This window comes from Convolutriloba macropyga, chromosome 8 (genome assembly GCF_964194025.1).
Source record: "Convolutriloba macropyga chromosome 8, txConMacr16.3, whole genome shotgun sequence".
Classification (NCBI taxonomy): Eukaryota; Metazoa; Xenacoelomorpha; order Acoela; family Convolutidae; genus Convolutriloba; species Convolutriloba macropyga.
This window is the reverse complement of record NC_134475.1, coordinates 15,781,897-15,795,222: the sequence shown is the minus strand read 5'-3', so window position 1 is coordinate 15,795,222 and position 13,326 is coordinate 15,781,897. Positions and strand designations below refer to the sequence as shown.

The following is a 13,326-nucleotide window of genomic DNA, read 5'->3' as shown; positions in this document are numbered from 1 at the left end:
CAATTATAGTAAACGCGGGTCTTTTTTTGCAATTTTTGCTTGATCGTTTTGCGCTTTTCTTCTAGAATAATCTCTGACTTCCCAATAGACTTTTTCAGGCACTTCTTGATTTTTGAGTGGTTTAAATTGCTCTCACTCCGAAGTAAAGTTTGTTGTTCAAACAAAAGCGATTGTTCGAGACCAGATGACAAGGAACTTATAGCCGAGTGGTTAATACCTACGTCGAGGTGACGGAATTTGATTTAGGAGGTCGGGGTTCGAATCCTACCTCTGTGTGACGTTTTTGCACCCATAAATAAAAATTTATCTAGGCTGCAGCCCCTGAATTAAATTGCGCCGCCTGTCATTCGAGAGCAATTTTTCCGACGCTAGTCGCTTTGCTCAATTAGTCCAGTGAGTTTCCAGATCTTATTTTTATTGATAAGGATACTAATACCTGGAACCTGATAAACAGGTCAGAAGTTCTTAAGAACTGGTCTGAATCCATAGCGCACAGATCAAAGAAAGTTGCCTTATAACGTTGATGAAATTCAAACTATTATAATTGTGACTTTCTGCAAAGGTCGACTTCTTGGTGGTAGAAAAGTTTTACGCTGGATGATAAAAAATGAAGCCTTTTCTTAAAGAAGTCATACTGCGGTTGAATTTGTTTTCGAGGCACATCAGTTTTGTTCAAATTGCTTTGCAGTTTAGATAAGAACCAGGCCACAAAAAATATGTTCAAGCATAAAGCTGTTTTTGAACTCTAAGTTATTTATTCCGTGTATTTTTCGTGTCTATAAAAATTCTGCCTTTTCAAGTTCCTAGTTATTATTGGATTTACTCGGGCCGGAAGGCCAAGTGAAGTCATAAGTACTCAAAAGCATTTCTATAAATTAATGTTAGAACATTAATCTTAGCGGCAGACTGGACTTGTGCCCTGGTACGAGGTTGATTTCGCCCGAGTACGGGATGCAAGTCTCGAGGGGCTAATACTTTTATTGTAATCTAGAGAACCGAAGTGTAAAAATCACATCAACTTCCAACCAAGTGTTTGAAAATTGGCGACATTTTTGTCACACCTTTTGGTTCAAATGTATATTACTTTCCATATTACTTAGAAGATTTTATTTAACTCGTGCTAATTCACGTACGTTTTTAAGGAGAAACTGAAAAGTAAGTTGCTAAGTTGGGCCTTAAGCGTCTATTACTGGGTTCATCACATATGCATCAGACAACCTAATTACAAAGTTTAACAGTGCTCTATCAAATCAATACATAGCTCTAATGGCACTCTGACCACTTTGCCGCCCGCCAAGAGGACTACTGTAAGAAGAGTATAGAAGAAATTTAATCAGAAACTGGTTACTTTTCATGCGAAAAAAATGTTTGTTGCCTATGTGGACTGCGACATTTTAAGTTCTCAAACTAGGTTGATTAATTTAACTTTTTGCAGTGCTTTTGCTTCAAATTTCTTCGTTTACAACAATTTGGAATTTTGTATAATTCAGTGATTACTGAAAATTTCCATGTGGTTTCTCTAATATGCATTTTTCATACAACGGCTGAAAGAAATTTGAAAAGCGGAAAATTTTAAGATTTTGTGCTCATGAATCAGCTCAACAAACATGAAACTCCACTTAATATAATATAATTTTTTGACATAGTGCATAACTATATAAATCCACTTATTTTGGAACAAGGGGTGCTGAGCTTAGAAGTCTGGGAATAATCTTTTAAACGCGAGCATGATTCAAATGTTTTGTGAAATATGGCTCTTTCTTCAATAACTACATATTTCTATGGTATTATAAACTAACCAAAATGTTTTTAAGCTGCAAAAGCGTTCACGTATTTGCATTATCTCGAATTTGGTGCACGTATTTGGTTTTGGGTTTCCTACCCCTATTTTTGGCCTCCTTAGAGATTTTGCCATCAGTTCTGTGTTTTGAATGCTGTATTCTCTGTATTTGTTGAAAATGATGGGTTTAACCGAGATGTTTTTTCCCCAAAAGGTTATTAAAATAGTTGCGTGAGAATTCACCTCTTCTGATGATTGCATGTGTTCTACAACAATTAAGATAACCCTGGTTAAAAGCTGAATTGAGCACTACTGAGCAAATTGTTCTTAAGATATTTGGGATCTATTCTGTTTCGGCCCCGCAGTGTTTTTTATGACCCCCAGTTTTTTATGGCACAAATTATATGTTGTTATATCGCACGTTACTATGTAAGAAATTAGCACGTGTGCCTGGGGGTCATAATGTTTTGTGCTCACTAAGCTGGGGGGGGGGGGGGAACAGAATAGATCCGATATTTGTTATAAGAAGATTCCCTCAGCTTTGTAGTTTAAAAACTTTCAGGTGCGTACGTCGATTGCGGATTGTATCCGATTTTAAATCCGAAGACCAATAAAGCCGGATCGAAATTTCCTCCAGTTTTCAAACACTGGAGTGGAACCTACTGCATTTTACCCTTTGGTTTTTCTAATAAATTAGAACATAAATTATAGATCACTTTGTCACTTTTACTCAGGGGGCGCTAAGATTTATGTTCTAACATATAGTCAGAGATCAATTTTTTATACCTCATAGCGTCCGGCTGCGTTTCAACTCCTCATCGCCTACTCTCAGCTGTGCCCGGCTCAATAATTAGTTCGTACATGCAGAAGTAGTTCTCTGCCCATTACTGCTGTTTTTACAAGTATGCCTGTTTTTGCAAGCGGTCAGATGGCTGCTCTAAGAAACGACATTCAATCATATATAGAGGCCCCAGGGTACGTTTTCATCGGTCACTAAAACTTTGAGGCACAGAGCTTGGTTTCAAAGATCTTAAAGAAGTAAAAGTCTAATTTTTTGCCCTAAATTTAGTGTCCTAATTTAGGAGACTAAATTTAAGGCGAAAAAATAAGACCTAGTTAGAAATCTAACTTTTGACGCTTGAATCAACCCTCTATAAATAATCAGCTGCTTCGATATCGTAGACGGAGATGTTTGGTTTACTTCAACTCCAGTATATTTTTAAAAAAACTTATTTCAATAAACTGCAAAATTGTATTCTTAACTTCAATTTCAAACGAAATTCAACACTTCGTACCCTTTGGTTCTCTGAATGGGTTAGAACACAATTTTAGTCCCCATCGGAACTCCTGCCCAGCAATCGGGCGCAAACGCGCTCGTGTCAGGGCACTATGTCAGTCCATCATGCGACAAGGCTTTTGTTCTAACATATACTTAAAATTACGTCAATAACTATTTCCTATTAATGGAAAGTTGACGGAATAGCCCTATTAACGAACAGAAGGTAATCTTCAGTTTTGATGGAACATTTTGCTGGTAGTACTACATTAACCGAAAATAAAAATCACGCACATCTTTAAACTAATGAGCATTAGATTCTTCGGTTGGATGTAATTTCTATAAAAAATTGCCCGTTTAGCCGGAAGGTCTGGAGCTGTTGCCATCTTCGCCGTCTGCGCTGCACGCATCCCAGAAGGGAGAGGTAGAATTACTGAACAGACTGTTGGGGAGGGGTCTGGCAGTGAAGGCCAGGTTCACAAGGAAGCCCTTCATCTATGATGAGAATAAAGTGTCCATTGAGTTGCTGTTTGCCAACACTGCCACTGATGCTACTCAATTCTCGAATATCTCTATAGTGGACAAGGTCAGTGCTTATTCCACCTTATTTCGCATCACCACGAGGGCTTTCAATTTTAGCGTTTTCAAGTTGAAAACATTTTGTCTCCTGACCTTTCAAGATAGAAAACTTTCAAAATTTCACACATCGTTCAACAAACAACTAAGTGAAAAAAAAATATTAATGATGAGATAGATATCAGATTCGGTAACAGGTCGACAAAGACGGGCAAAGTCCAAAAATACGCTTCGAAAACTACCAAATACAAATTTATTAAAACCAGTACGTATCAAGTGAGCTCATTAATAAGGTTAAATTATACCTCTAGGAAGCAAGTGAGACCTGGCATTATCCGTAATGTCAGACGACTACAAATAGAACGGCAAATTGGAAAAAAAATTAATTAAATTTAACGAGAAAGCAGTGTTGCAACCGTTAAAATCATAAGCTATTAATGAAGAACAATATCTTCAATTGCCATTTTTTGAACACCCACCCTCTAGTTTGATAATGTGGAATAAGTTTGAAAATTATGAAAATGCGTAGTGCCAAAGCCAAGAAGCCATTAAGTGAAAATAAAGACGTCGTAAACATTGGATCATAGTCACCAGAAAAAAGATGTCACCTGTCGTTACAGAGACCAATCTAAAAAACTGACAGAAGTTATACAAAAGTGACAAAGCTCAAAAATCAACTGATTTTCATTTTTTTTTGAAAAATCAAACAAACCATGAGTTTTCAACTCAGAACAAAAGTAGGTTAACTTGCATTTGATCAGGAAGCCAGTTGTGCTCTAATGACATCAACCCAAACACAACGAAAAGAACAAATTATTGTTTGGAGCAACAGAAAATTGATGAGGTCTGTCAGTAATGGGACTAAGTTACTTGTCGACGACAATGATAACGTTTATTGGGATGTGCAAATATATTGTCCATAGAAAATTTATCTGAAAGTCAATAAAACCGTTAACTACAAATTGATATCAGTGAATAGAATCATCTAAACAACAGTAGATGCCATTATGGCTTTTGATTTTTGAGTCTTTGCCGTGCGACGACAAAAAGAAAACTCCCGACCTTTCAAGATAGAAAACTTTCAAAATTTCAAACATCGTTCAACAAACAACTAAGTGAAAAAAATAATGCCGGGTTAGAGGGCATGCCATTTATGAGAGTACTGGACAAGACAAACATAAATATCAAATGTTTGCAATTATTAGTTTCCATCAAAACTCGATGGCCATATTTTAGAAAAACACTCAGTAACAAAATTACAATGGAATTAGAAAAAACCTGAACTAAACTATATAACCTATTCTTCCTTAGATGAGATATGAGGTTCGGTAACAGGTCGACAGAGATGGAAAAGTCCAAAAATACGCTTCAAAAACTACCAAATACAAATTTATTAAAAACAGTACGTATCAAGTGAGCTCATTAATAACGTTAAATTATACCTCTAGGAAGCAATTGAGACCCGGCATTATCCGTAATATGTCAGACGACTACAAATAGAACGGCAAAATAGAAAAAAAATTAATAAAATTTAACGTGAAAGCAGTTTTGCAACCGTTAAAATCATAAGCTATTCATGAAGAACAACATCTACAATTGACGTTTTTTGAACGCCCACCCTCTAGTTTCATAATGTGGAATAAGTTTGAAAATTATGAAAATGCGTAGTGCCAAAGCCAAGAAGCCATTAGTTGTAAAAACATCGTAAAGATTGGATCTTGGTCACCAGAAAAAAGAAGTCGCCTGTCGTTACAAAGACCAATCGAAAAAACTGATTGAAATATAAAAGTGACAAAGCTCGAAAATCCACTATTTCTAATTTTTTTTAAAAAAATGCAAACAAACCATGAGCTTTCAACTCAGAACAAAATTAGATTAACTTGCAGTTGATCAGGAAGCCAGTTGTGCTCTAATGACATCAGCCCAAACATAATGAAAAGAAAAAAATATTGTTTGGAGCAACAGAAAATTGATGAGGTCTGTCAGTAATGGGACTAAGTTACTTGTCGACGACAATGATAACGTTTATTGGGATGTGCAAATATATTGTCCATAGAAAATTTATCTGAAAGCCAATAAAACCGTTAACTACAAATTGATATCAGTGAATAGAATCATCTAAACAACAGTAGATGCCATTATGGCTTTTTATTTTTGAGTCTTTGCCGTGCGACGACAAAAAGAAAGCTCCCGACCTTTCAAGATAGAAAACTTCCAAAATTTAAAACATCGTTCAAAAAACAACTAAGTGAAAAAAATAATGCCGGGTTAGAGGGCATGCCATTTATGAGAGTACTGGACAAGACAAACATAAATATCAAATATTTGCAATTATTAGTATCCATCAAAACTCGATGGCCATATTTTAGAAAAACACTCAGTTACAAAATTACAATGGAATTAGAAAAAACCTGAACTAAACTATATAACCTATTCTTCCTTAGATGAGATATGAGGTTCGGTAACAGGTCGACACAGATGGAAAAGTCCAAAAATACGCTTCAAAAACTACCAAATACAAATTTATTAAAAACAGTACGTATCAAGTGAGCTCATTAATAAGGGTAAATTATACGTCTAGGAAGCAAGTGAGACCTGGCATTATTCTTGATATTTCAGACGACTACAATTAGAACGGCAAATTGGAAAAAAATTAATTAAATTTAACGAGAAAGCAGTGTTGCAACCGTTAAAATCATAAGCTATTAATGAAGAACAATATCTTCAATTGCCATTTTTTGAACACCCACCCTCTAGTTTGATAATGTGGAATAAGTTTTTAAATTATGAAAATGCGTAGTGCTAAAGCCAAGAAGCCATTAAGTGAAAATAAAGACGTCGTAAAAATTGGATCATAGTCACCAGAAAAAGATCTCTTCTGTCGTTACAGAGACCAATCTAAAAAACTGACAGAAGTTATACAAAAGTGACAAAGCTCACAGAGCAACTGATTTTTAATTTTTTTTTGAAAAATCAAACAAACCATGAGCTTTCAACTCAGAACAAAAGTAGGTTAACTTGCATTTCATCAGGAAGCCAGTTGTGCTCTAATGACATCAACCCAAACACAACGAAAAGAACAAATTATTGTTTGGAGCAACAGAAAATTGATGAGGTCTGTCAGTAATGGGACTAAGTTACTTGTCGACGACAATGATAACATTTATTGGGATGTGCAAATATATTGTCCATAGAAAATTTATCTGAAAGTCAAAACCGTTAACTACAAATTGATATCAGTGAATAGAATAATCTAAACAACAGTAGATGCCATTATGGCTTTTGATTTTTGAGTCTTTGCCGTGCGACGACAAAAAGAAAACTCCCGACCTTTCAAGATAGAAAACTTTCAAAATTTCAAACATCGTTCAACAAACTAAGTGAAAAAAATAATGCCGGGTTAGAGGGCATGCCATTTATGAGAGTACTGGACAAGACAAAGATAAATATCAAATATTTGCAATTATTAGTTTCCGTCAAAACTCGATGGGCATATTTTAGAAAAACACTCGTTAACAAAATCACAATGGAATCAGAAAAAACCTGAACTAAACAATATAACCTCTACTTCATTAGATGAGATATGAGATTCGGTAACAGGTTGTCAGAGACGAGCTAAGTCCAAAAATACGCTTCGAAAACTACCAAATACAAACTGATTAAAACCAGTGCGTATCAAGTGAGCTCATTAATAAGATTAAATTATACCTCTAGGAAGCAATTGAGACCTGGCATTATCCGTAATATGTCAGGCGACTACAAATAGAACGGCAAAATAGAAAAATTAATAAAATTTAACGTGAAAGCAGTTTTGCAACCGTTAAAATCATAAGCTATTCATGAAGAACAACATCTACAATTGCCGTTTTTTGAACGCCCACCCTCTAGTTTCATAATGTGGAATAAGTTTGAAAATTATGAAAATGCGTAGTGCCAAAGCCAAGAAGCCATTAGTTGTAAAAACATCGTAAAGATTGGATCTTGGTCACCAGAAAAAAGAAGTCGCCTGTCGTTACAGAGACCAATCGAAAAAACTGATTGAAATATAAAAGTGACAAAGCTCGAAAATCCACTATTTCTAATTTCTTTTTAAAAAAATGCAAACAAACCATGAGCTTTCAACTCAGAACAAAATTAGATTAACTTGCAGTTGATCAGGAAGCCAGTTGTGCTCTAATGACATCAGCCCAAACATAATGAAAAGAAAAAAATATTGTTTGGAGCAACAGAAAATTGACGAGTTCTGTCACTAATGCGACGAAGTTACTTGTTGACGACAATGAGAACTTATTTTGAAATGTACAAAAATATTTTCTTTAGAAAAATTAATTTAAAGTTAGTAAAACCGTTAGCTACAAGTTTATATCAGTGCATAGAGTCTTCTTAACATCAGTAGATGCCATTAAGATTTTTGAGTCTTTGCCGTGCGACCACAAAAAGAACGACAATTAGAGGCGAAAACAAGAAATTCTAATAAACATTTCGGGAGAATGGTTTCTCAGCCGTTAAAACTTTAACCTATTCACTGACATCTTTAAGAATGTTATTGGTTCATTCTCTCAAGGCCAATTATTGTTTCGTTTCTTTATTTTTTTGAAAAGGGATTAAATTAAAGCCTCAAATATAGGCGAAAATCACTAAACTTATAAATTTTTGTAAGAAAGCCAAGACTCCTTAGTTAAAAATAATAGCACTATAAAGAGTATAATTTCCTTCACCTGTAATAAGTTTTGCCTGTATATATTGAAACTAAGCTACATGTTGTCAAAAAAATTGGCAAACTTCAAATTTTCACTGACAATTTCTTTAAAAAAATTATATTTGAAGTCATAACAGGCATTAGATAACAACTGAAAGCCTTGTATAGGTCTGTCTATAGCTGACAAAGAAGCCAATTGGATCAGTGATCAATAAGACGAAGTCTCGAGGCTGCAAAAAGAATGACAATTGAAGGCAAAACAAAAAAATCAAAAAATTGTCAAACAAACAAATTGTCAAAGCCATAAAATTAATTAGCTTTTTTTCTGAAGAAATAATATACATTGATTTGGCCTCATTTTGTTTTGGGTAGGCCCAGTTTGTTATTTGGGCCTTGATTTGAAATCATTCTAGTGTGTAATTAACAGAAGAAAAAAAACAAAAATGCAAAAATTTTCAAAGACCGCTCCCTAATGTAATCCGAATAGTTATTGATTATAAGAGCTTTCTAATGATACCAGTCTCAATTCTCTGTGATGAAAATATATCGATCGGCCAAAATTGACTGAAACCAATTTTCAAAGACCGCTCCCTAATGTAATCCGAATAGTTATTGATTATAAGAACTTTCTAGTGATACCAGTCTCAATTCTCTTTGATGAAAATATATCGATCGGCCAAAATTGACAAAAAAAGCACCATTTAAGTATGTAGTTCCTCCTTCCACAAGTGGGTCGGAACAATTAATCATTTAATATTAAATAATAATTTTAAGAATTGAATTATTTAGTTAAAGATCAAAAAGTTTTCAGCCGTAAAAAGAAAACTTGAATCTTTTAGAAACTGCCAACCGGTATGTCTCTGGACGAGTTTCCAAAGATTGGTGTTCTCTCAACTGGTCAAGTTCAGAATGCGTACATTGGAATAGACTTCTGTGACTCCCTACAGCCAGCTCATTTTACTATAGGTGAGTGATAGAATTTCTCAGTGTATCTGCTTTTAAGGAAGTTCATGCTTCGTTTAAAATTGTAATCATTATAAATTCTGCTAACAGAGTTTAAAGACAGAAAGAAATTATTTATCTATGTCATACAAACGCAACAAAAAAGGACAAAGACATCCTATGACGACGAAAGGACAGGCAACTCAACCATTCGGCTCACTTCACAATCTGCCCGTAATTTGGCACATTGAGTAATAAAATAAACAGATGTAATTTTAGAACGCGTAACAGCGTCTTCCATAAATCGGATTGATGGGAATGAAAGAAATTAATTTTTCGTTTTGAGTTCATCATATCTGCATTAGTTGTAATGATAAAATTGGGCGACTGGCCTAACAAATAACCTGAGTTGATTCATGTCTACCATACAGCAATTGTAGATACGAAGATTGATGCATTTAACTTTTGTTTATTGTGCAGGTTGCACTCTAAACGAAAGTGAAGTGAAGCAGTTCTCAGTCCAAATCAGCTGCACAGTCGGGGATCTTCTCAGACCATGCACATGTACACAGCAGACATTCGCCACCATACAAGGTCACTAACAACTCAAGTTCATTCTTTCATGCTTTTCTTAGGTTCACGTTTCAACTGTTCCGGCAATAATCGAGGAACTGTTTGTTCTGTTTGGTAGTTTAACTGCGAAACTAGACTGTTCGGCAGTTAAATTAAGCAGGAATTCGGTTAGTCGTCCTACAACGGTCACATAGTCGCATTTTTGGAGAAAGAATTTTACCCCGTGAACAAAATTTTTTTATTTCAGAAATATCTGAAACTAATGCGCGTTTGGATATTAAATTATAGAGGCGTTTTGTTACTGCTTTTTTCGCGGAGTTGTTATGTTTCCTCTCCTAATAATGCGATCCAGGAATAAAATTTATAAGCATGTGTGAGAAAACTAATAAATGGCTCTAATCTTTCAGGCCGTTTGACTGGAATGAACGAGAACGAGTGCAAAGTGGAGTCTCTCACGGAGGACTTGGAGGAATCCGAGATCCTTAGAAGAGTGTTCACAATCTGTAATGTTGGACAGGTTCCATCTCAGAGTGATAACTACTCTAACATCTACATGTTCTGTGGCGTCACTGCATCCAGTGCAACTCCTGTCCTCATTTCGATCAATTTGAGAAAGAAAAAATTGACCGTGAATTGCGAGAAAATGGTGATTGGATCTAAATTGATGAAGGAATTGAAAGAAAGTCTTCTACAGTGATGATTAAAATTTTTCGACCCTGGACTTTGCTATGGTGTGCTTAATTGCTTTGTGAGACAGAAGTTTGAAGCCGCAATTCGATCGCCGTCAGCTTTTCCTGAATGAAAGCTTGCTATCAATAATTATTCCGGAATAAACTTATGAGTGCTTGTTCTGCCATTTCCCTTTATAGACCTCACCTTAGTTGGGCTATGACCTGTGATCGGCTGGCTATATTTTATATTGATGGCTATAATGATAATGGGAAAGGCTCGCTTTTTCCATATTTGTTCCATTTTTCGAAACGATCGTTTTCCAATAAACTAGTATTACTGTAAATCTATCTATCAACGGAATTCTGAGTTCATCTGTTGCTTCTCAATACAAGTTGGTTCCATAAAAAGTATTTACTTTTTAAAAAAAATTTTGAAGTTTATTCGTAACTGAAGAAAATAATTGCTATCGTGTAGTTCAGCTTTTTTTGTGAATAGAAAAGATGATAATTCATTGCCACAAAGATTGTATCCAATCGAATCAGTTTACTTAAAAATGCATTAACTTATAAATAAATGTATATTTTGGTAGTTGCAGTAAGTCATACGCAATCATTTATTCCTGAACCTGTTGTTAATAGTGAATATAATATGTGAATCAATACATGAATCTATAAGCAATTTATCAATTAATGTGTTTTAAAAATATTTTTCAATTATATTGTGGAGAGTTTGATAATCTTTCAATTTTCCTCAACAGTATTGACAGAAATTATTAATTGCTCTCAAATGAAGTTTGTACCAATTATATAGATCCTGTGCGCAACCCAGCGCGCTCGACCATAGTATGAAGAAACCTGTACATTAGTTACGTTTCAACAGATATTAGTAAAGCTGTATATAACAAGGAGGCTCGGTAATGTGCGTACGCACATAATGTTCCGACCCCGCTCATCCACATTCTTAACTTAATTGGCTACGAATTGATGAAGGGATCAAAAACATAGATATCGTTCAATAAACAACCAATGGAATATAATAATGCCACACTAGTGGGCCGATGACAGTTTTTGATAATAGAACTACTAAAAAGGACCATTGCAAAATCAAGAAACAAACATTACTTACGACCACAACTCGATGCCTACAATAAAAAAATAATAACAAAATCAAACTCGCGTCAGACAAAATCTAAACAAAACAGTTTAACCTATACTTCATTAGAACATATATGGGACCGGCTCTCAATGCGACTGGTTAACAAGTCGACAAGAAAGCGAAAAAATAGCAAAGAGGTGCAAAGTTTAAAAACACGTTTCTATTTTTGAATACAATTAACTTCAGTTATTAATGTCATTAAATATCACCTGAAATCACTGAAATTTTTATTTTTATCTCCATAGGAAGCAATTGAGACATACCAGAATCCAATCTTCAATTGCCAAAAATTTGAAAGCCAATGGGTCTTACGATTATTGTTATAAACCAAAAAGAAAACAAAAATCCTTTAAAATGTACAAATATATAAAAATATCCAAAATTTTATGAAGTCCTTTAGTAAAAAAGCAGAGGAAAAGTTTGAAACAAAAACTGTTACAAGGGTTAATTTATAGCTCAATGCAAACGGTTGTGACCTGTGTTTACAAAGACTAAACTACATTTCGACCAAAAAAAAAACAATTTTAAAAAATGACAAAGCTCAAAAACCCAAATTTGTTTTGGATATAAATGTTTCCAAAAGTCATAACAGATTTAAGATTTCAACAAAAAGCGATGGATTAAGTTGCAAAACTCCAGGAAGCCAATTGGGCCTATTAATAATGAGACCACGCCACGACCCCACAAAATAATAAATAACAAACACACAAAGAGGCCAAATTTTCAAAAAATTTTACGACATCACACAATTCAAGGCACTTTACTTATAAGTTGTTACCCACAAGAACTGCAAATCATCTTTTTCACCTCATCCTAACATGAACGAGACTTCACTATAAAAGACAAACCAGACACGACAAAAAAAGAAACCCGAAAATTGAACGGTATGTAAATCTCGAAATTTTTTTTGAAAATAAATGGTCGAATCAATCAGTCACAACGTCTAATAAAGCGCAATAAAAGTGGATGAGTCAACAAACGTAATTGAAACTTATAATCAGTGAGATTCAGTTAAATGGTGACCAAATTGAAAGCAAAAAGAGACAGCTGAAAAAAAACTTTTAAAAAATTTAATTTGAAAGTCATTAAAACAAACAGCTATAAACTGAAATCTTTATCTAGGTGGAGTTATGCGTCCTGGGGAAGCAATTGAGACCTATCGTTATCAGGAATATGGTTGAGAAAAGGAAATACAAACATTGAAAAAACAATTGAAAACACATTTGCCAACAATGTGACAATTCGACAAGGAAACGAAATGGACTCATAAAAATGCAATTATGCTCAAAAATGAAAAAAAAAAAAAAATTATTTGAAAACAGTAGTATCAAAACAAGGAAACAATAAGTTGAATTTAAAACCGTTTTCAACAAAAATGTACTTCTCACTCGGAATTCGTTTTGCCTGTTTTTACTGAGGCTGCGCCCGAAGTTGAGAGAAATAAGATAAAATAGTGGCAAAGTTCAAAAATTCACCGATCTTTTCATATAACAAATATATTCAAAGTCATAAGAGACAATAGATAACAACTGAAAGAATTGTCTAGGCTCATCTATACCTGCTAAAAATTTAACTGCATCTTTGATTGGGGACACTAAGTTGTTGGGCTACAAAAAGTATAACAAATGAAGGCAAAGAAGTCTATAAAATTTT

General features: G+C 34.5%; 1 protein-coding gene across 9 annotated transcripts in view; it reads left to right on the top strand.

Moving 5' to 3' along the window:
- The window catches only part of LOC142344506 (AP-3 complex subunit beta-1-like), a 120,058-nt gene extending 108,835 nt beyond the window's left edge, over positions 1 to 11,223 (top strand). For all 9 annotated transcript variants that reach the window (XM_075396213.1, XM_075396212.1, XM_075396211.1 and 6 more), the window contains 4 exons: positions 3,418 to 3,642; positions 9,171 to 9,297; positions 9,754 to 9,867; positions 10,254 to 11,223. In XM_075396213.1, the coding sequence (XP_075252328.1) occupies positions 3,418 to 3,642; positions 9,171 to 9,297; positions 9,754 to 9,867; positions 10,254 to 10,543 (756 nt within the window). In that variant the 3' untranslated portion in view covers positions 10,544 to 11,223. The remainder of the gene's footprint in view (positions 1 to 3,417; positions 3,643 to 9,170; positions 9,298 to 9,753; positions 9,868 to 10,253) is intronic.
- Positions 11,224 to 13,326: the final 2,103 nt, after the last annotated feature.